Source organism: Anolis carolinensis, chromosome 6, assembly GCF_035594765.1.
Source record: "Anolis carolinensis isolate JA03-04 chromosome 6, rAnoCar3.1.pri, whole genome shotgun sequence".
Lineage (NCBI taxonomy): Eukaryota > Metazoa > Chordata > Lepidosauria > Squamata > Dactyloidae > Anolis > Anolis carolinensis.
Window position 1 is genome coordinate 41,176,912 of NC_085846.1, and position 24,679 is coordinate 41,201,590.

At 41.0% G+C, this 24,679-nt stretch overlaps 1 protein-coding gene and 1 long non-coding RNA gene across 3 annotated transcripts in view; one reads left to right on the forward strand and one right to left on the reverse strand.

Moving 5' to 3' along the window:
- The window catches only part of LOC103279201 (uncharacterized), a 100,491-nt gene that overhangs the window by 73,831 nt on the left and 1,981 nt on the right, over positions 1 to 24,679 (reverse strand). For both annotated transcript variants that reach the window (XR_001730447.2, XR_009999872.1), the window contains exons 2-3: positions 10,558 to 10,650; positions 5,639 to 5,740 (exon numbers count right to left, since the gene is read on the reverse strand). This is a non-coding gene — a long non-coding RNA (uncharacterized LOC103279201). The remainder of the gene's footprint in view (positions 1 to 5,638; positions 5,741 to 10,557; positions 10,651 to 24,679) is intronic.
- kcnh6 (potassium voltage-gated channel subfamily H member 6) overlaps positions 20,974 to 24,679 on the forward strand; it is a 163,227-nt gene continuing 159,521 nt past the window's right edge. Inside the window, 1 exon segment of the mRNA XM_016994498.2 lies at positions 20,974 to 21,311. Within this exon segment, the coding sequence (XP_016849987.2) occupies positions 21,236 to 21,311 (76 nt within the window). The 5' untranslated portion in view covers positions 20,974 to 21,235.

The window sequence follows — 24,679 nt, forward strand, 5'->3', positions numbered from 1 at the left end:
CTGCCCCAAACCTCAGTTGCCTGTTAAGTACCTTCACAAGAAATGTACAGAACACTGCAGCTTCAGTCATGCTTCTCCTTTGCATCCCTTTTTGTACAGCTATATCTATTCCACACCTTTGTATGAATGCAATGGATGCAAGAAATAAAATTGTGTTTTAGCTGGGTATTTTGTCTGCAGATGAATATCCATGAGACAGAGTGCCTTCCTATAGATAAAAATTGCAGTATTCGGGAACTTGGTACCTCGGGGAGAAGGCTGGATTAAAACTCTCCTCTCTGCCATCTAATGGAACATGTCAGTTTTCTTCAGAAATTGTTGAAGTCAGTTCCCAAAAAATGCTGATCAGTGTCCATGCTGATAAATACTTCTGGGAACTGGTCCAACAAGACCTAGGGACCAAACCTTGGGGACCACTATTCTATATGACAGGACGTTACTGTTGTCAATTCATAGGAAGGAACATTTCATCCTGTATACTCCCTCATGCAGTATTAAGTAGTACAACCCAAAAATAGATTCATCCACATCATTTATTCTCTATCCCATAGATTTGATCAGAGTATAGATTCTATGAGAATATTATAAAGTCTATTAGAACTAGATTACAATACTTGATGAACCGAGTTCACAAAGTAAGATACACTGGTTACCATATTCCACTTCTGCCACTAACTTCTGCTTATTGCCAAGTAGGAGGGGAAACAATATATAAACACCTACCTTGTGGTTTGAGAAAAAGGCTTGGAATAGATGTGTGCCCCCCCCCCCCCCAATTAGGTTTGAGAGTATACTGTCAGACTGTAAAATTAAATTTGAAAGCATAAATGGTGATGAAATGTAAATCCACTTGTGGTGACTGAGAGCAGGATTTCAGTCTTCTGTGTTACGTTTTGCTAATGTTCATTGGTAATGAGGAAAATTATACAAAACAAACTCCTATTTGATCATTTTGGGACGCAGATTGCTTTCAGCTGAGTCGGTCTGTTTAGGATCTCTGTTCAGAAGGCTTAAATATCTGTGGTTCAAATCTCATAAGTCTTGAATTACTAAGATTGTACAATGGAGCATGAAGCATTCTGCCAGGATGAACCCAACCAATAGACAAAACCTCAGGCAGCAGACTATGAGCGTCAAAAAAGATAGCCAGTTACTTATATGAATAGCCATGGTTGTATTTTCACTTCCCAGTAGAGGCACTGATGGGATATTCTAATGTGGCTAGTCTGGGGTGTCATACACCTTGGCCCGAGGAAGTGTCTCATCTGCTGTGCTAGTTTAGGCAGCTAAACGTTTGAACAGATTTTCACCACAGCAAAGCAGTTCTGAATTAATAGTATTAATTAATTAATAGGTATTAATAGACTGTGGTGGTTGCACAGTTAATTGCCTCTTCTCTGCAACACAATCTGAGACTACATCATCCCTCCTTCTTACTTATGGGTGCTATTTCAAAACATAGATACACTTGCAACAACATATTCACTCTCCATAGAATTTGCTTTTTGTTTTCTGGTTTGTCATTCATAATTATGCATCTCTGTACCTATGGAGACAAGCTATTGGACAAGAATGTCATTGACCTCACCAGAAATATTCTACAGTGCCAGCCATTGTGGGAAGTAGAGCCTTAATCGTTTAAGATTTATTTAAAAGATACCTTCCATCCTTATTGGCTCCAGCAAACTTTCCAGCTAAGAGGTAAACCATTTTGCATGTTACTTGGGTGAAAAGGGAGACAGATTAAGGGACAATAAAACCATGCTATTGCTTCCACCTCACTGTAAGTGGACACATAACAGGAATGTGCAAGAGTGAAGCTTGTCCGCTTAGTCATTTCCTAGAAATAATAATAGGAAAGCATATACAGTACAATCTCATTTATCCAAGCCTCACTTATCCAAGCCTCTGGATAATCCAAGCCATTTTTGTAGTCAATGTTTTCAATATATTGTGATATTTTGGTGCTAAATTCGTAAATACAGTAATTACAACATAACATTACTGCGTATTGAACTACTTTTTCTGTCAAATTTGTTGTATAACATGAAGGTTTGGTGCTTAATTTGTAAAATCATAACCTAATTTGATGTTTAATAGGCTTTTCCTCAATCCCTCCTTATTATCCAAGATATTCGCTTATCCAAGCTTCTGCCAGCCCATTTAGCTTGGATAAGTGAGACTCTACTGTACTATTATTTCTTCATTTCCAAGATGTATTCCTCCTCCCAATAAACATCTTTTGAAATGCCGTGCTTTATTATATATACAAATAAAACATTTTTTCTGTTGGTGGCACTGAAGTTGAGTGTCTTACAATCAATGGTGCCTTAGATTTGAAGAAATACAGTGTATGTATGTATATATGTATGTATAAATAAATAAATAGGTGGCTAGATCTAAACTAGGGTGGGATGGAACAATTTATCCCGATCCCCTACTAGTTCCCATCCTCTCAGTCAGCCCAAATAACTGTTTTCCCCTGAAACTTTTCTCAAATAGTGACAGGAATTCATCATTTCCCATCACCATTTTGGAAAAGTCTACAGAGAGAACTCAAGGTTATATGGGGATATGGACATACGTACACATGTATTTTTTCACACATACAGGGAGCATTCTGTGTGGATGTTTTTTAAAAATGGGGAGGGCTGGTGAGAGGCAGAATGCCACTCCTGATCTGCAGATCTCAGACATCACCAAGGACAATATCTGCAATCCTGTTAATTTTTGCATATAGAGGTGAATAACACACGGAGTCACCTTGTAATTTCTTGTGATTGAGAATGGCAACCACTAAAGCCCTTCCATCCAGCCAGATCTCATTTCTTCTGTGCTTCAAAATAATGTAACTTTATGTTAAGTTATGAATGTGCCATTTCCAGTTGTTACTACTTTCTTTGCCTCAATATGTGTCTGTTCACCTGCCCTGCACTTATATTGATCACTGCCCACTTCAGCAGAAATGCAAGATCTGTTGTTCCTGCTGTAGTGCAATTTTATCAACAAACTTCTGGCATCAATTATTTCATAAGATGTTTAAAGTGGGGTTTATTGCACAATAAGAGGGTTCATCGACAATGGCGAGAGATGAAAAGTAATGACATAGACAGATTTTCAAAAGGAAGACTGTTTTTATCATTCCCGTGAAAAGGCCCACAAAAGAGAGCAATGATCATACTCAAAAGCTAGTCAATAAATGAACAAATTTAATCTGAACTTAATAACCTTGTTCCAGCATAGATTTGATGAGCCAGTCTTTACAAGTGATTGAGAATGTTTCTCAATCATTAGTTTCTTAGTGGCTAAGGGCTTGGTTATCCTAGGTAAAGGTAAAGGTTTTCCCCTGACATTAAGTTTAGTCGTGTCAGACTCTGGAGGTTGGTGCTCATTTATATATTTATTTACAGTATTTATATTCCGCCCTTCTCACCCCGAAGGGGACTCAGGGTGGATCACAATGTACACATACATGGCAAACATATGAACATAGAGACATAGACAGAGTCAGAGACGCAGAGGCAATTTAACATTCTCCAGTTTCCAGCTTCCTGAGGGATGCTCAGTTCCGGCCACAGGGGGAGCAGCTGTTTCATCATCCACTGTGACATCTTGATGGATACTTCCTCATTTCAAATGGCTGCTAGATGATTTTTATGGTGTTGTAAATTAGTTAAATCAGCCTCCCCACAGTGCGGTACCTAAATTCCTACTTGATAGATGAAACTATCTTTTGGTTGCTTAGGTCAACAATGAGCAGGGGCTATTTTTTTTAATGGTTGGGTGCTCACTCTGACACGGGCTGGCCTTGAACTCATGACCTCTTGGTCATAGTGATTTATTGCAGCTGGCTCCTTAACCAGCTGCGCCACAGCCTGGCCCCAATCTCCATTTCTAAGCCAAAGAGCCAACATTGTCCATAGACACCTCCAAGGTTATGTGGCCGGCAAGACTGCAAGAAACGCTGTTACTTTCCCGCCAGAGCAGTACCTATTGATCTACTCACATGTGTATGTTTTCAAACTGCTAGGTTGGCAGAAGCTGGGGCTAACAGTGGAAGCTCACCCCACTCCCTGGATTTGAACCACCGACCTTTTGGTCAGCAAATTCAGCTCAGCAGCTTAATCTGCTGCACCACCGGGGGCTCCTTACTGGTTATCATATTACAATTCAAAACAACAACCAGACAAGTAGCTTCTACAAACCAAGCTGGCAGTTTTTCTTGACTACAGTGATTTGTTACGAGGTAAAATGCAATATTGTAACATTCCTAAAATGAATATTACTTCATTTGCAGGGTTTAGAGTTTCATGGGCCAACATCCTTTAGGTTTTGGGAATGATGCATCTTATTTATAGGAATTGCTTCCATTTCAGGCTGAACAACAAAAGCTTTGCGGACAGCTCTGAGTCGTAGGATGTCGTCACTGCAAATGCTAACTACTGCCAGCTGTAATTTTTCACTAAAACAGTGAAAAACTAACACTGTTTTAAGAATAGAATATCTAAATACAAGAAGAATGTAAGTGAACTAGGATTTCCTATGCCTTAGCCCCAAAGCATGAACATACCATATCAACTTTCTAGCTATTTTTTTCAGGAGGGCTTGAACCTAGAAAACATGCTTTGCATTGAAGTACCAGAGTTCATTAGTTAAAAAGAACCAAACTGCTGACCTAAAATATTAAGTGCCTAAAATGGAAAAAAAGATTGAGCAATAGTATAATGGCAATTTTTGTGGTTTTGAAATGTTACATCCATTTCTGTTATTACAGTATTTCTTCCTGAGTATAAGACTAGATGATTGCACAACTGTTCCTTACTCTTCAGACAATGGCGGATGGGAAAGGGACATTTCTAAATGCACTGTTATGAGTCAGTCTCTTGCAAGAAAGTGAAGCTGCTCTTAATCCTGACAGCCTGACCTTGAGAGTCAGGGGGATTAAGAAAATGATTTTTCTGGAGTCTGTAGATTAACAGTAACCTGGGGGGGTGGGGCAGAGTACTGTGGTTACTACCATATGGCTGTTTCTACACAGGGATTGGGGAGGGTAGAGCAATGTCTAGTAGGGGACATCTGTGCATGTCACTCTTCTTTCCAGCCAGAGTAAATACTGTGCCACTAGCCAAGCACAAAAACGTGAACTTGTGGAGTAATTGGTTATATGATAGCAGTGAAACTGGAACAGGTTAAACCCTCAACAAAGAGCTATAGGGAACCAAAAGTAATATAGCTTCAACCACTTGCTTAATGACAAGTTCATTTGTTTGTCTTTTCAACACATGTTTGAACATAGATCAGCATCTCCATAAGTCAAAGCATTGATACATTGTTGAAAGACACTTCCAGATAAAATAAACAAAAGATGAACCACATACATCTGATCTCTGTTACACACAGTCTGTCTCAGTCCCCCCTCCCACTCCAAAGCAACCCTCTTAAATAAATAAATAAATTGCTGTCATCAAAATAGCATCATGTCTGTAATTCGTTCTGTGACCATAAGATGTCACCATTCCCTTCCCCTTTTTGGCTATCTTCTTTTGCTCATAATGATTAATGAGGGCAGGAGAGTAATGAGCTGAAATTGAAAAAAGAAGCTGTCAGGGGATGTTGGAAAAAGAAATATTGTACTTACAGTTTCAGTGAATAGTTCCACTCTTCTGCACTGAGGGAACAGGAGAGCCTGCCCTCCGGCCAACAACGCCTGATAGACAGCTGAGGCTAGGTTATATCTATCCTGCATGGAGGGGGAAATCATTTTGGTTATTTCATTTACTTCATTAAATTATTTATAGCCTACCATTAAGATTAAACTGTCTTTTCAAAATGGTTTACAACAAATCAACATACAAACAAACAAACATACAAACATAATGGTGACATTAATACATTAGTGCCTTCTTATATTCAATATGACCCTTGTATCTATAGGGAATACATGTCTGGACTTGGCATAAGTATCTGGAACCATGGATAATAGCAAACTTTATTAAAATGAAGCCCCACAAATACCATACAGCAGTGGTTCTCAACCTGTGGGCCAGCAGTGGACCGTGAGAATGAAAATCTGATTCGCGGACCTCCTTCCTCTTTATTTATTTTATTTCATTTATTTTATTTCCAATCCTTTCTGCAGAGCTGACCATTGAATTGGATAGACCACATCAGCTCTAAAATATTAAATATGGTTTTCTGTGGGCGAGCAAATGACAACTACTGGATGGCATATGTTCTGTATCAGAAACTAGAGCTGATGTGATCTATTGTGATGACTCCTGGGCCTTGTAGTCCTGTTCCTAGTACTATTGTGGCAGACGAAGAGGAAAACATGGGGTTTTCGCCGGTTCAGCAAGAGCCGGAGTCCCTTCACCTGCAGGATGTTGATGTTTGCCCTCAAGAATTCAGCCAAACAGGCCTTGGGCAGAACTCCCCTCCGTTTCCCAGGAAGGAATCTTATTCTAGAGAAAGGGGAGTCAGAGAAGCCCAACGGAGGAGTTTACGCTTAGCTGCCAAACATCAAGCTGATTAGGCCTGCTTCCCTTGGGAAATTCTAAGGAGTCACACATCTGGACAGAGTTGGGTTTCGCTTCTCGTTCTCTAGGGAAAGAGTTCTGTTGGCGGGAAAACAAGATCCAATATAGGTGTTTGGCGCGAGGGATTCTTTGCGGAGTCAATTGATCACCTTCAGGAGAGAGATCGTGTGTGGACTTCGTAAACCCAGTTCCTTGCTTCCCGGATCAAGCTTCAAGCCTTGCCCTGCCTTGCGTTTTTACCACGGACCCTGCTTCATGCTTCATGTTTTGCCTTGTCTCCAGTCACGGATCTAGTCAAGAATCAAGTTTATTTTTAGCCTTGTTGTCAAGCTTCATTGGACTCTAAGACTCTGTCATTTCCCCACACTATTGCTTGGCAATAGTGTGTGTTTCGGTCAAGTGGATTAAAACTTTGAACTCTAATATCATTTATTGGACAATACATTTTTGGACTATATTTGACCTCATTTGAAAGGTCTGCTTCTGAACTATATTCTTCACTTGTTTTTATTGCTTTTATATATTTCCTTAATAAAGATATTAGATAGAGACTGGCCTCTGTGTAAGGTTATTGGTGCCCAGCAGCCAGGGACCTGACATCTATCCAATGCAATTTTCTGAATCAGCATCCCAAATAACTAAATCTAATCTGAAGTTGACCAAAAACCAATTCATAACCCTTCTGGTATTAATGTTGAAGAATGATCCCTAGTCAAAGTGTTCCCTGGTCAAGTGGGTCCTAGTTAAAAAAAGAAAAAGAAAGAAAGGTTGGAAACCACTGCCATACAGTCGTGATGGAGGACCTAGAAAAGGCATAGAGAGGAAATATTTTGTTGGGGTCAAATTGTATATCAAAGAGCTAATAGCTGTATAGATAGATCAAGGATACTTGAGCATGATTGCATTGTTATCTCAGGCCACTTCTATACTCTCATATAAAATCCAGATTATCTGCTTTGATAATCTGGATTATATGGTAGCGTAGAAGGGGCCTGGATTGCTTTTGTCAATTTAGGCAGAAGGGTAGCAAGGCAGCAACAGAATCCAAATCCTGTATTAGCTTCTCAAGACTAGGTCCAAGCACAGAAAACTGATTTTTGGATAAGCTACCGGCAAAATCTCAATTTTGCATGCACCAGATATGTTTGGACAGCAACTTCCCATTATCCCCAGCAGGCATGCAAGCTGCCCATGGTGGCTTGGCATGATATGGGTTGCCCACAAAGACAGAACAAAAAGCTCTAGGAAAAGAGAAGATAAAGATTGTGCTCTCTGACCCCTGCAAGCTAGCTCTATGGTCTCACTGCCAGCTAACCTGAAGCTTCAGATTATAAAGTCCCAGGTAAAGTAAAGGCAGCTCTTGAATGAAGGTAAGCTGCTGTGTTTAAATTAGGTCTCATGGTGAAACTTTTTCTATCACAATGTGGGGGCCTAGGAAAGATACAGCAAGAAAATCTGGTAAGAATTCTCAGTAAAAGAACTTAATGACAGTCAGAGATGTACTTTTGCAAGAAAAAATTATGAGCAGATGCTGACAGCGGGCATCCGATCTCAGCAAATGAATCTTTATAATGAACCCCACAGGGCATCAGGTATAGGAATGCCTGGTGCAGCAGATCCATTTGAGGAAACTGCTTCATCAGCTGTAGAGTGGATCTGGTGATGGATCCTTCATCATTAAAGGAGGGAGTGGGAGTCAGGATCCTTTTTGAGGAAAACTGAAAACAGCAATAGCCAATATACAGGCTAGCAGCTGACGTGTAAGAGGTACGTATTATCCGTACTGAGGCTGTTTCATGGGGAAAGGGCAGGCAGGATGTGAACAAGATAAAAAAATATTTCCCCTTCTCTCTTTCTCCCTACCTCTTCTCTCTTGATCTGTGAGAGAGTAACAGCCTGAATATGACTAGGCACACCAGGCCTTTTTGCTTTTAATTGGACACACCAAATAAACATGATATTTGAAGATATTGGGGGAGGGCCTTTCTAAATGCATCTCATTCCAGTGAGAGGGTTTGGAATAATTTTCTATATTGTGTGCAACCTTGAACTTTCAGCTTCATTTATATTTTATAAGATGTTTCCATCCTATCACCAAGTAACAGAAGAAAGCGAAAATTGCTTTAGACTGAAAAGCAATTTGCTGTTTAGTGCCTAATGGTGAAATTCAGGGTTGCTGCATGGAAGAAAAAGACTGTTTCCAACCAAGATTAATTTCTGGGATCAGATGTGATACTCTCTGGCTTGGAAAAAAGGCTCTGTTAAAATGCATGGATGACTTTTGAACTTGAAAAACAACAATACAAGAAAAAGACAATGTGGCAAAGGTGCTGAAGAGAGCAAGAATCTGGCTAAAGTGGCCATTTAAACTACTCCCTCCCGATATTCTTGTTTTCTGTCCTCTGGGCTATCTGTCACTAACCCAGCATCATATTAAGTAACACTTTTTAATCCTTTTTTTAACTCCTCCACAATTTAAGAGTGTAGGACTAATGAAGTGTTAATGATAATGCTCTAGGTTTATTAATCTGGGGTGAAGGGTACAGATTAAAATATTTTAGGGCATGGTAAATGTTCATGTTCAGAAAACCTCATTAAATGGAGAGGCATCTTGAAGGCACATACACACAGACTTCAGCCATAAGTTACCATCTCCTTACTTTGAAGACAGATAACAAAAAAATTGTGTAAAAAGGTTCTCCTCCAGCTGGGTGTTCCCTAGAGGAGCTGGACTACAAGTCCCATCACCTTTGATCAAGTTGGCTAGTAGCCATGTAAGCAGGTGGGGGCAAACAGTACATTTTTTGAAAAGCAACAGAAGTTTGTAAGTTGCTTTTAACAGTAGCTTTCTGGTTTGTTTCTTCTACTTTGCTGAGCTGTTTTCATCAAGAAGGACTTCTCTCTTTATAAGCTTCTTTAGAATGAGATGCAAAGATAGGACTGCTTCTTTCATCTTCTGAAGCTTGAGGCTTTGCTCTTCCATCCTCTTTCAATGTTTCATCCCAAACTTAATGTGTTGGATTGCCCCAATTTTACTTTCATTTTGGCTTGCTGGCTTACTTTGCTAAAAGATAAGTAGTAAATTAATTTCAATGTGGAATTCTCACATGTTGTCACCTTACATCTAGAAAGAAAGATATGTCAAAGAAAGGGGATCGAAGATGAAAAGATATAGAAGGGAAAACAAAGGATTTCATAGAAGAAACGTGTTGACTATGACATTTCCACAGGTTTCAGCAATTTCTGAGTTTCTCTTCTTTCTAAAAATGAAACCACCAGCAAAATATGATCAAAAGTCTCTAGGGAAGTTTGCTGTCTACTATTCTGGTCATATTAGATAATGGGGAGAGATGTTGAAACAGGAGGAAATTTAAGTGACTTTCCAAGCTGAATGTAGAAATGTCTACATTGTTGCTTCAAAAGCTAAAAAAAAATAGAAATCTGGTTCATTGTTGGTAGGTCTGCTTGGTAAATGTTTACCTTTTTTACAGGAGCTCAGCAGGTAAATGTTATGGGGAAAGTTCAGGTACAAGAATTAGCTAAACCAAATAATTTCAGAAGCTATGGAAGCTACTGAGTAAAGCTCTCTCTCTCTCTCTCTCTCTCTCTCTCTCTCATCTCTCTCTCACACACACACACCTTCTTAAGCAAATACAGTGTGGGGCAAGATTACATAAATGAAAGAAAAGCAAAGGCAGCACTGAGATGGTTACCAAAATGACAATCTAGCCCGCTGCACTTTGAATTGCTAACTGAAGTAAGAATTTGCCCCTCTTTGTGTTTGTGAAGTGCCCTGGAGTATTAACTGAAAGGATGGTTGGGAAACTGCAATGCAGAGATGGTAGTGGACTGTAATTCTCTCAGACCAATTTCATGCCTGAAGAATCATGCAGAACAAAAATAAGTTTAGCCTAGAATGGCCATTTCCCCCTAACCTTTGGGGCAGGCAAGGAGGGGAGGGGAGCAACTCCAATCCTCACACCATCTCAAAGGTCATTTTTAGGGAAAGCAGCAACTATACCTTTCTGCAGAAAAGCCTGAGGCCAAATTCCAGTGGTGGGCAGGTGTGACAGAAATCCATTGAATTCAGAGTTGCAAGGTTTCATAAAAGATGCTGTAATTGAAAAAGTAGTAGAGAGAAGTCACTAGGCAGAAAGAATTTCAGATCTGATGCAAGAGAAAGCTTATAAAGTGAATATTCTATTTGGTAAATAAAAATCTGTAGGAAAATGTTGCAATCCGTGAACACAAGTATGACTAGGAATTAGAGTAGCGGGTACCAAGGTTTGGTCTCCAGATGTTAACTTCCAGAAAGACTGAGCAGTGGCCTTGCTGACTGAGATCTTTGCAGTTTGATGTTATATGACATTTAGAGGCTCAAATTTGTGAATCGCTGTCTGAGACTAAGACTAAGAGATTCAGGTTTAAGTCCTCACTTAGGTATTCAGTATAGCTAACACATCACTGTAATAATGCCCCAACATGCAAACCGAGCCACATGTAATGAACAAAGGGTTAATTTAGCCTCTTAGGAAATAGCGTTATGTAAAATCAGTGAGGTCTCTTCCAACTCTATGATTCTATGATTCTAGTACTGGTCCTTGGGATAGGTTTAAGAATTGAGGCTATGGGAAGATTTAAAGAATGTGATTTGATAAACACATCCAATGTTAACCACAAAGATCTTATAAATAGCCGGAAGCTCAAGCAAACTAGGTTGTGATACTCTCAGCCCGGCTTATGTTTCCCATACACCCAGAAAATCCCAACTCACTTGTAGTTCTATTCAGACTTTCAGAAGCAAGGCAAAGTTTTGGGAGAGAAGAAAGAAAAAGGACACCATACCCTTCTGTACAATATAATGGTAAAATATGTGGTTGTTTAGATTTAGGTTTATGTATTGGATGTATGTTGTCATTGTGTGCCTTGAAGTAATTTCCAACTTATGCTGACCCTACCATGGAGTTTTCCTGGAAGTATTTATTCAGTGGCGGTTGCCCTTGCCTTCCTCTGAGGATGACAAAAGCCTAGGGGTCTGTGAATGGCCAGCTGAAGTTTAGTTTCCCATGCAGAACAACTGTGTATTATACAGGATTATGACCATTATCTCAATGAAGCTATCTCTGTAATTTTCTGTGATGCGCTGAATACTCACACACAAAAGTAAATTGGGGGAAAATGTTTCTTTGGTACTGGCCAGTTAGCTTTTTGAGAAGCTGTGGTGATGAGATTAAATACTGTCTCAGCCTAAGGGAAGGCTGTATGACTGTACACAATCATGATTTTAATAAGTAATACACTGCTTTAACTTTACCCATGATAAAACATCTCACAGGATTAAAAATTAATAAAGAAACTCCACAAATATAAGAACAACAGATTACAAAAAAGATATGAGAAATAAAACATAGCAACAAAAATACTTTTCAGGAACAACAAAAATATATTCCATGTCAATGAGTTAATGAATTCAAGTTGGCTGTTAGTCTGGACTTTAAAGGAGCTGAATCTCACTCCTATAACTGCTTCAACATTTAAACCTCATACTAATGCCTGGAATGGATTAACTGCCATACTGACACAAAAGCAACCTTGGCTGTGCTTGGACATTTGATAAGGTATAACAACAAAAATAGTCAATGTAACAGAAAGCACTTCAGATCTTAGAATAGAACATTCTGTTTAGCCAACGTCTTTCTGAAAGAGCTACATTTAAACCGTATGCCTGAAAGAATGCAATGCCTGACAGATCTCTCTGAATACCTTATTGCATAGTTTTGACCCCGCTGCACTTGCCAAGTGCTTGCCAAGCTTCATTCAGCAATGGCAGCGGAGCATATGCAGGGATGTATTGGAAAATCAAGGGCCTGAGCTTTCAAGGCCTAACATCCAATATTAGTGCTTTTATATTGAGCCTTAAAAAACAGCCAGCGGTAACTACAAAAACTAGAGAATTATGCTACAATTGGCCACATGATGTCAATAATCTTTCAGTAGCATCTTCTTCTGATTAGCCTTACATTTATTATGTTACAGTTATCTAATATGAAAGCCAATAGGGCATCCATGGCTGTGATAAGAGTTGTTGATCATCAGGGAATGCTATCATGCAGCACATCAGCCAAAAATGGTCCAAATCTCCATCATTTTTTCAGCCACCACTTTTTTGGGGGAAAAACCCTGTTTTTTTCTCTGCTAAACCCTTTGTGAGGTTATGGGACTGGCTGCTTGCCATTTACTTGTAAATAGTAATTACTTTGTTTGTTACACATACTATTTCATATTCTCCAAAAGGATAAAAGGAGTTGCAGTGAACAACATATAGAGGACCATTTTTGATCTAAAGGATCTTAAATCAACACTTAAATCCAGACAGGATTGGGGTAATCTTGGGAGAATAGGAAAAGATGTCCCGAAATCATTCCCTAGAATAAGGGCTATTTAAGGCCATAACGTATCTTTTGTAGAAATGCATTTTAATATGTGTATTTATAGAATCTCTGCGGTGTTTATGTGTTTTAACTATTCTGTAATCCACCTCAGGCCACAAGGAGAGGCAGGTAAGAAATAATAATAATAATAATAATAATAATAATATATTATTATTATTATTATTATTATTATTATTATTATTATTATTATTATTTAATAAGCTAGTTTCTCTCTCCCTTCCCCCCTATTTTCTCCCCCATTATTTTATTCTGTCTCTCCAGTCAGTATTTTGTGTCTCTGTTCTTCTCCAGATGTAAGTCCTGTTCTTAGTCTTAGCCATAGACTTTAATTATACACTCATAAAATCATCCAGCTTTTTTTTTATTTCAGCAAACTAGAGGGGAGGAAAGCACAGCTATGCCCATATGTGCAACTCCCCACTATTACCAAGGCTGGCTAAGGTCGATGGAGAATTATAGTCTAAACACCTAAAGGGATGAACTTTACCCAGCCCTGCTATAGATCATTTTTCTTCACATGTGGCACAAGGGAGTGTTGTTGGTTGGAAACAGTAAAAAAATCCCACCATTTTAATGTAGCTATGATTGAACTGCAGTGATTGATTGCTACCCCTGAAGAAAAAGTAGCTGTGAAAAAAGCATTTCTATGTTTGATATTCATTGTAAATGTAGAGGTTGTTTCTTGAAAGTACGAGGAGTTGTTTTATTTCTTCATATGTTCAGCATTCTAAAATTGTAGAAATCTGCAAGGTCATTTTTTAAAAAAACTAAATATATTTCCTTGTACTTTAATTTGCAGACCTGCAGATTGCTACATATTTGGGAATCCCTAACCTTATTTTTGTTTGCTGCAATTTCATTTCCAAACTCAAAAGTATTAGACCACTTGAGTTCATTATTAGAAATGATAGCACTAGTAAGTAATATGGTACTCACCCACCCAAGTAGACAATTTCTATTTAGAGTCTTTTCCAGATAGACTTCCTCTCGAACAGTGGTTCTCAACCTGTGGGTCTCCAGGTCTTTTGGCTTACAACTCCCATAAATCCCAGCCAGTTTGCCAGCTGTTCAGATTTTTGGGAGTTGAAGGCCAAAGTATCCAGGGAGCCACAGGTTGAGAACCACTGCTCTAGGAGAAAGGATTCATTCAGGTTTACTAATCTGACCTTTCAATAGATTAAAATTCATTATTCTTCTACCTCACCCAATTTCCCCCATCCCCTTTCCAATTGATAATCACTACTGAGAATTTTGCTAGTCAATTTACTCATTGCGCTAATCACCCTGCTGATCTTTGTCTTTTTCTATCCTGCAGTACAGGAGGGTCACTTGCTGAGTTACTTCTTATTCCAAGTTACTGTGATTTTTGCACCATTGGAAAACACAGGAGACTATATTCTCTGGTTTCCCCATGTGTTTAATTCAAATACTGCACAAGGAACTTTTGAGGAAAATGCAAAAGATGTCGCAAAGCATTCTTTCTGTCCTAAAGAAACTATTAAATTACAGCCATGACTGTAACTCTATGCCAATTTATTACCACAAAAGAATAGTCAGTTACCAAAACAATATGCTATAAAATGTACCACATCCTAACTAGGTTCAGGAATGGGCTATTTTCTATTGACCTGTGACTATTTTAGCATCAAGCAGCTCTCACATTACCTGCCTTTTTATGATTTTCTTTCACTAGAGGTAGGAAACATGTGGCCTCCAGATGTTGTTGGATTGTAGTTCCCTGCATTCCCCACCAGACAACATCTGAAGCAGTCTGACAACATCTGCAAGATTCCTCTGGTTTAGATTCACATTCTGTTCTCCACCTCCTTCTCTCTTCTTGCCTCCCTTCTTCCCCTGCTTCAGCTGCCATCAAGAGTTGAGTAATAAGTCTTCTTGAATGAGTTGTTCCTGCATCTCACTCTTCTGTACTTATTTTAAATTCTTTCCTTGAGGCCAGAAATTCATTTCATTGCATCTGAAATGCTTCGGGAGTTTAGTTCAATAAAACGTATTAGCCAAAGCCCTCTCCAGTTCATTGTCTTCAGTCATAGCAGCAGGAACCTACTGTAGCACAAATAACCCACAAATTAAAGAAATGTTGATAGCAGCTGAATGAAATTCTGAAGAAGACTGAGAAGGGAAGAAAAAAGATGATGACTCTAGAGAACAGGGTTTGCATTTCTGTTTGACTTTGGAAGCCTACTAGGTGACCTTGGGCAGTTTGCGCTCTCCCAGTCTCAGAGGAGGGCAAACCCAAAATTCTTCTGAACAAATCTTCATGATAGGATCATCAGAACTCAGAAAGGATTGGAAGACATGCAACAACAAACTCTCTCTGTTCCCTCAATTCTAATTTGCAAACAGATAAAAGTCACTGTGCCCCTGGTGGCACAGTGTGTTAAAGTGCTGAGCTTCTGAACTTGTGGACCGAAAGGTGCCAGGTTCAAATCCTGGGAGCAGAATGAGCGCCCATTGTTAGCCCAGCTCTTGCCAACCTAGCAGTTGGAAAACATGCAAATGTGAGTAGATCAATAGGTACCGCTCCGGCGGGAAGGTAACGGCATTCCATGCAGTCATGCTGGCCACATGACCTTGGAGATGTCTATGGATAATGCTGGCTCTTTGGCTTAGAAATGAAGATGAGCACCAACCCCCAGAGTCGGTCATGACTGGACTTAACATCAGGGGAAACCTTTACCTACCTTTACGTAAAAGTCACCATACTCTAAGTAAGCATCATCCTGCTTCCATACTGTAAGATCATGCAACCAAGGATAGGCCTTTCACCTTTCTCACCAGACCTTCCTATATAGACTATCACTTAGCAGGAGTTTCTCTTTTGGTGTTAGTTGACACACCAGGATTTAAACCAGGGGTCCCCAAACAAAGCCTGTGGGATGGATGTGGCCTTCCAAGGTCGTTTACTCTACCCCCGCACTAAACTTTAGATTCAGGGTCACCCTAAGACTGAAACAACTTGAAGGCACACAATAGCAACAATCCTAGTTAACTTGACTTTCTCATTAGCCGAAAGCAGGCTCACATGTCCCCATTGAAATACAGTAGAGTCTCACTTATCCAAGCCTTGCTTATCCAAGCTTCTGGATAATCCAAGCCATTTTTATAGTCAATGTTTTCAATACATAGTGATATTTTGGTGCTAAATTCGTAAATACAGAAATTACTACATAGCATTACTGTGTATTGAACTCCTTTTTCTGTCAAATTTGTTGTATAACATGGTGTTTTGGTGCTTAATTTGTAAAATCATAACCTAATTCGATGTTTAATAGGCTTTTCCTTAATCCCTCCTTATTATCCAAGATATTCGCTTATCCAAGCTTGTGCCGGCCCGTTTAGCTTGGATAAGTGAGACTCTACTGTACCGGTAAATTTATATGGGTTAAAATTGTTCCTCATTTTAAATATTGTATTGGTCTTTCATGTTTTTTTGGCACTACAAATAAGACATGTGCAGTGTGTATAGGAATTTAATTCATGTTGGGGTTTTTTCAAACTATATTCTGGCCCCACAACAGTCTGCTTAAAATGTTTGAGGACCCTAAATTAATTACGATTGATACATACTAATAAAGTGGAGTTTTAAAAAGGGGGGAAATATATGCCTTGCCCTTTACTCTTTATTTCTCTTTTTACAGAGCAAGCGGGCTTTCCTTGCACTTTATGGTCCGTATTTTCCTCACCTCAGCCTCCCTCCAATAAAATGCAGTCTCTTTGGGACTCCTACTCTATTGACCTCCTTCACTACTCCCACTGGAATCCTTAGTATTTTTATGGCACAGTTCTTCTCAGTGTTATGTCAGCTCCTAAATGGACTATAGAGGCAGCTCCCAAGTTACGAACAAGATGGGTTCTGTAGGTTTGTTCTTAAGTTGAATTTGTATGTCAGGCAGAACAGGTACATTTTTAAAATGTAACTCCAGCCAAAAATATATATCTTTTAGCTTTGAAGAGCATAGGAAAGGGTTAACACTCTTGTTAACGACAATTTGTTTTGCTGTCTATGCCCCTCTTCAGATTTCATCTCTCTTTCTGTCCCTGTGATAATTGGATTTTGGAAGGTTTGGCTTGTTGTGGAAACAAGGATTGGGTTTTTTTCTTGTCATGAGCAACTTAAGAAACTGCAAGTTGCTCCTGGTGTGAGAGAATTGACCGTCTGCAAGGACGTTGCCCAGGGGATGGTCAGATGTTTGATGTTTTTACCATCCTTGTGGGAGGCTTCTCTCATGTCCCCACATGGCAAGCTGGAGCTGATAGAAGGAACTCATCCATGCTCTCCCTGGGTTGGATTCGAACCATCAACCTTCAGGTTAGCAACCCAAACTTCAAGTCAGCAGTCCTGCCGGCACAAAGGTTTAACCCATTGTGCCACTATGGGCTCCTACAAGGATTGGTGAGAATACCTCAGTGGAGACAACTTTTCCCTATAATATTTCTTTCAGGAGTGAATTTCCCTTCAGAGGGGTAGATTTCTCTCACTTCCTGTTGTCTCAGCTCCATCCTTAACCATGAGTCATTTCTAAGACAAACATATAATATATATTATCTTTGGAGAGCATAGGAAAGGGTTAACACCCCTGTGGTGTTTGTTTTCCTGTCTGTGTCTATGTTCAGAAGATTTCACCTCACTTTCTGTCCCTGTGACAAGTGGATTTTGAAAAATGTAGTTTGTTGTGGTAAAGCTGCAGTGAGACACCTTTCCCCATTGAAAACTTTCGGGAGTGAATTTCCCTTCCTAAGGCAGATTGAGGCCCCCAATGGCGCAGTGGATTAAACCACTGAGCTGCTGAACTTGCTGACTGAGAGGTCGGCGGTTTGAATCCAGGGAGCAGAATGAGCTCCTGCTGTTAGCCCCAGCTTCTACCAACCTAGCAGTTTGAAAACTGGCAAATGTGAGTAGATCAATAAATACTGCTCCGGCGGGAAGGTAACGGTGCTCCATGCCGGCCACATGATCTTGGAGGTGTCTACAGACAACGCTGGCTCTTTGGCTTAGAAATGGTGATGAGCACCAACCCCCAGAGTCAGACACGACAAGACTTAATATCAGAGGAAAACCTTTATCTTTACCTAAGGGTGGATTTCTCTCAATTCCTGTTGTCTCAGTCCCAGAGCCTCATCACACTTGAGCATTTATCCACTTTAAATCCGGTTTCTGCCTCCTGAAGAATTCTGGGGTTTGTAGTATTGTGAGGCCCAGGACCTGTCCGGCTGAGCTGTTTAAAAGCCCCTTCCTAAAGTGGATTTAAGGTGGATTTAAATTGGATCCAAACTCTAGTGTGATGAAGAAGTATGAGTCGTTTCTAAGTTGGATGTTTGTAACTCAGGGACTGCCTGTAGAGACATCTTTGAAGGGCTAGTTAGGGAGAAGGTTGGAATCAATTCCTTTTCATGTCTGCTTGTCTGAGAAGTCCCCCAGGGGAGGGAAAGCGATGCCTTAATTTGCAAGCCCTTGTCGTTGTCGAACAAAACTTAATCATTGGTTGTAAGGAGGCTGTGTGGTGAGGAAGCTATGAGGAAGGATAGTGTTTTAGATATTTTTTTCGTTTTTTTAAAAAATGGCTAAGTCGTGAACAAACCGCCTGAGTGTGAAGACAAAAGAAATAATTAGCTCTCATTGAAAAAAACAAAACAAAACTGTGTGGCTGAATGAATCTTGAATCCATTGTACTATAATACTTTCCACTCTTTGCGGAAATCAACTCGCTGGCCTCCTCCTCCTCCTCCTCTTCCCACGCCCGCGGCTCTTCGGCTCCTTCCGCCTCCGCCTCGGCCGCCAGAGACGCGGGTGGGCTCTTGGGCCGGGCGGCGCTTCAGCACCACAGTCTGGGGACAGCGCCGGCTTTGGTTTGCCTCAGGAAGACAAGGAGGAGGGAAAGAAGTGGCGGGCGGGTGGAGGCCTCGCCTCTGAGGCGGAGCAGCCCGGAGAGCGGGCGGCAGGAGGACAGCGGGCGCGTTCCCGCTTTCCCAAGCGAGGAATATAATACAGGAGACCCCTCCCTGCCCCTCCAAACAGGCCCTCAGGAGGCTCCGTGGAAGCAGACCTGAGGGAATTTGCTCTTCCCTCAGGAAGCTCCATGGACTCGAACCTGAGGTAAATAGCACAATGGAGCTGGACCTGAGGGAATTGGCTCAACGGCGGGAAATCGTGTTCCCTCAAGAATCTTCATAGACAGGAACCTGAGGGAGTTGTTTCAGTGGTCCAGATCTGAGGGTATTTGCCTTCCCTCAGGAGGCACCATGGACCCAAACTTGAGGAAAATGGCTCTCAAGGAATGGGAGAATTAGTCTTCCCTTGGGCACTGTGGACCTGAAAAGGAGAGAATTGTTTCAATGGGTCAAATCCAGGGCCATAGTAAAAAAAATGGGAGGGGTTTTTTTTTGAAACTTTTTAAAAGCACATCATGAAGAGTAGTTCCATAACACAAAATAATGTAGAAATCAGGCTTCATCAATAAACTTCAGTGGACCCTCAAGACAGATAAACTTCAGTGGACACGCATGGGGTTAATCAGTTAAAATTCATAAATAAACTAGTTAAAAAAAACCCTGAAAACTCCCCCCCCCGGGGTACAGCCCTGGTTACATCTGTGGGGATTTGTTTCAGTGGGTCAGATCTGAGGGAATTTGTCTTCTTTCAAGAGGCTCCATGGACCTGGACCTAAGAGAATTGACTCAATGGACTCGAACCTGAGGGAATTTGTTCAATGGAGTGAATTTACGTTCCTTCAAGAGTCTCCATGGACAGGAACTTGATGGCTAGATGGGCCTGAACTTGAGGGAATTGGCCCAATCCACCCGAACCTGAGCGAACTTGTCTTCCCTCGGGGGGGGGGGGGGATCACCAAAGAAGAATTCAAACAAATAACCAACTCCTATAGTGAAAAGATTCACAAAGCTAAGGTGCAAAATTAGCTTCCTGGAATGGAGGGAATGTTTCATTGGGACAAATCTGAGGGGATTTGCCTTCCCTCAGGAGGCTCCATGGACCTGAACCTAAGACAATTGGCTCAATGGCAGGAATTTGCATTCCCTCAGGAGGCTCCATGGATCCAGCCCTGAGGGAATTTGCTCAATGCAGTGAATTTAAGTTCCTTCAAGATTCTCCATAGACAGGAACTTGAGGGCGAATGGAGCTGAATGTTAGGGAATTGGTCCAGCCCACCTGAACCTAAGCAAATTTGTCTTCCCTCAGGAGGCTTTGTAGACCTGAACCTAAGGAAATTGGCTCAATGGAGATGAACCTTGTCTTCCCTCAGGAGGCTCCATGGACCTGAACATGAAGAAATTGGCTCAATGGTGGGAATTTGCATTCCCTCAAGAGTGTCCATGGACAGGAACTTGAGGGCTCAATGGGCCTGAACCTAAGAGAATTGGCCCAATGGAACTGAACCTTATCTTCCCTCAGGGGCTCCTGAACATGAAGAAATTGGCCCAATGGTGGGAATTTGCATTCCCTCAAGAGTGTCCACGGACAGGGAACTGAGGGAATTGGCTCAATTGAACTGAACCTTATCTTCCCTCGGGGGCTCCATGGACTAGAAGGAATTGGCCCAATGGAGCTAAACCTTGTCTTCCTTCAGGAGGCTTCATGGAACCAGACTTGTGGGAGTTGGCTCGATGGACAGGGCTCCGAGGGGGTTTACTTGGGACCATGGTCTCGCCCTCCCCGTCCATTCCCTCAGGTTCCATGGAGTCTCCCTGAAGAAAAGGCTCCTTCAGCCTCTTCTCAGCTTGGCAGCTGTTGCTGCGGACCAGACTTCCCCGCAGGGAATGGGACCCTGATGACTAAGCAGCAGGAGCAGCAGCGTTATTATGGCAAGGGAAAAGCTGGCACCAGCCTGGGACCCGCTCCCCCCCCCCCCTTCAACCTGGCGCCTCCCGCCCCCGTTCCCCCTCAGGGCTTCTCTCCCCTCCCCGCCCCGCCCCGCCTCCCCTTCCCCGCGCCTTTGATGGCATTGCATTGGCCGCCCAGTCAGGGAGCCTAGAAGAGGAGGAGGAAGAGGAGGCGGCGAGGAAGAAGCAGGGAAGGAGGGGCTCTCCAAAGCAGCAGGGCGACAGGAGCCGGGGGGCCGCCCAGCCTTGGCGGAAAGCCCCCCATTCCCCTGCAAGGGGTCCCCAAGAGAGAGCATAGCAGCCCCCCCCCCCCCAAGAGGAGCTCTTTGTGCAAAGCCGAACTTTTCTTTCCCTCGTCGAAGCCGTGGATGCGAAGGGAAACCCGACAAGATGCCTGTCAGGAGGGGGCATGTGGCCCCCCAGAACATCTACTTGGATACAATCATCCGGAAATTTGAAGGACAAAGTGAGTAAGACTGCTTCTCTCTTCCTTTCCCTCTTGCCTTCCTTTCCTCTCCGCCTTTGCTTTCCTTGAAGGTCAGAACTAGCCAGAGTTTGGGGTGTTTTTATAAACCAAACTCGAAACCGAAGGGAGGCTCCGGTCTTTTGCCTGCCAATAACAATGATGTCAAATGTGGAGACCGCCTAGAAGCCTGGCAAGATTGCTGGGGATAGTGATTGGTTACTTCTTGTTGAAACTTCCAGGCAATTTGGGATTTCCCACTTCCTCAGAGATGGCCAGACTCATACACAACATTATACTAGATTTATACTATTCACGTATACACCTAGAACAAAACCTCCTGATGTTGTTAGAGCAGCAATTGGGATTTCTCAAGGTAATGTATGGGATTAAAAGATGGCTGGGGGAGAGAAGGATAACTGCTTCATTAAAAATATCTCTTTCACTTGTTCCTTGGGGTTTTGTGGAAGAAAAGGGATGGTTATTCCAGAAATTTGCTGGCTAGAATGCTGGAAATTAGTGCAAATTAGTTTTGGGTTTTTTAGTTGTTTGTTTGCTTGCTATTTTTGTCATGCTCTCAACCCTGATATTTTCCACTATTAAAAATGCAGTGTGTTAGAATCATCCCATAACGCAAAACTTTCCATTAAAAACACATTTATTGTTTTAACTCTGTATTCCAGTTTGTATGCATACCACCCTGGGTCCCCTTTTGGGCTAAAATGAAGTTTGTATAATTTCCACCTCCCCCAAAAAATAGATAAATAGTATACTGTAAGTCTTTACACTATAACAATTCCAAGTTTATTTGATGCTTAAACCATAGGTCTTTCACATAAAAGGCAAACAAACAAATACACAAAAACCAGATTATTAAATACAATATAATATAATTACACTATAGAAAAAATATTAGTTCTCTGAGCTGACTAATGTCACTGTGCCTCCATGAGAAACTGTTTTATAAAACTCAAATGAATTTCTTTTTCTTTTTACACAATTTTAAACCCATAAAACCTCAGGCTTTTATATAAAAATAATAGGATTGAGGTGAGCAGAAAAAATAAATAGCCTAAAAAAACATTCTGTTAGACCAATTTCTGGTTACTTGAAAGTTCAAATAAAGTACTGGCTACAATCTAGAGGACTGCTGTTATCATACTTGTAGTGTGATGGGAATCTTTATGGGATAAGGCATAGGCCTCAAGTTACATTAGTGGACTGCAGGATTTATCTTCATACCCTGCAGTCAGATTTGGCTACGGTGGTCCACGATCTCGTTACATCCAGGATGGACTACTGCAACAGACTTTATGTGGGGTTGCCTTTGAAGACTGTTTGAAGGTTTTAAATAGTCCAACGAGAGGCAGCCAGGTTAATAATTGGGGTGGCATACAGGGAGGACGCAACTCCCATGTTGTGTCAGCTCCACTGGTTGCCAGTTCGCTACTGAGCACAATTCAAAGTGCTGGCTATGGCCTATAAAGCCCTAAAGGGCCCCAGCCCAGTTTACCTGTCCAAATGCATCTCCCGCTATGAACCACCACGGAGATTAAGATATTCCAGGGAGGCCTTGCTCTTAGTCCCGCCAGTGTCACATACATGATTGGCGGGGACGAGAGAGAAGGCCTTCTCAGTGATTACCCCTGGGCTATGGAACTCCCTCCATAGATTAGACCTCCCTCCTGTCCTTCAGAAAGATGGTCAAACTTGACCGTGGGACCAAGCCTTTGGGACAGTGCAATTAGGCAACAATATGAAACTTCACCCCGCTGACTGAATTCGGTATGGCTGATCTGAGATGGTTTTTAAACAACTGATTTTAAAGTGAATAGTTTTTTAGTGTTTATGTATATTTATAGTTTATTTTACTTTCCAGCATTGAACCGCTCCGAGCCAAATTGGGAGTAGAGGTATACAAGTCTAATAAATAAATAAATAAATAAATTTTTGCCATATATATATATTGTACACCACCCTGAGTCCCCTTCAAGGAAAAAAGGGCGGAATATAAATGTTTTAAATAAATAAATAAATAAATAAATAAAATTCTTTATAGCAAACAGACTTCTATATAAGCTGACCTGAGGAAATCTGGATTCCCCCATTGCAAGCTGCACTTGCCAGATTGTGCCTGCTTCAAATTCATCACCAACACCACATTGTTGATACCATAGAGCAGTCAAAGAGAGATATGATGGGATCATCTACACTTCAGCTTTCTTCTGCTAAAGAGTGCTGGAGCCTCACTAAACTACGTATCCCAGGATTCCATAGCATTGAGCCATGGTTGTTAAAATGGAATCAAATTGCATTAATTGCACCCCAAAATTCAAGACTGCACTACTGTAACAACAGTGCGGGGTCATTCTCTAACACCAAATTTACCCTAGTGTAATTTACAGCGATGTATGAAGTTAATAAGGATTCAAGTTACAAAATTCCATATGAATTCACATAACTCTAAATGCTATTTATTTGAAATGCTGCAGCTTCCACTGGCACACTAATCAATTATTTGTTTCTCTTCCCAAATGAAATAGATAAACTAAAGGGTTCTTTCTGACAAGGATGATTGCTTTTTCACATAACCACAATTAAACCTATGAAACACAGGGCCACTGGGAGCGGTTACATCCATTAGCACAAATGACTGCCAGAACAGATTATGGTAAAATGTATACAATACATCTAAATACATTTAATGCAAAGTTAGTATTCGAAATATAAATACATGCAGTCCCCAAGTTGCAGACAAGAGAAGTTCTGTAGGCTGGGTCTTAAGTTGAATTTGTATATAAATCAGAACAGGTACATTTTCAAAGTGTAACAAGGGCCAAGTATATATATCTTTTAGCTTTGGAGAACATAGGGAACACCCCTGTGGCTTTTGTTTTGCTGTCTGTACCCCTGTTCGGATAATTTTATCTCATTTTCTGTCCCTGTGACAATTGGATTTTGGAAAAAAATTGTCTTGTTGTGGAAGAGAAGATTGGAGATAAAGGTTCAGTGGAGACACCTTTTCCCCATGATAACTCTTTCAGGAGTTTATTTCCCTTCCAAGGGGAAGATTTCCCTCACTTCCTGTTGTCTTACCCCGTCCTTAACTATTAGTTGTTTGTAAGATGAATGTTTGTAACTCAGGGACTGCCTGTATATTAAAAAGGATAAATGTCACTATCTCTCCAAGGTTTTGATCTTGGAAAAAACACATGCACACACAGACGTACACGCATTTGCACACAGATACCGTACATAAACTGGACTCATTTCAATCTAATGCATTTTCTCATCACTTCATGCACGTAAATCATATATTTATTCTGCATTCTCCCCTATGTATGTTTGTTCATCATCAAGTTGTCCCATTT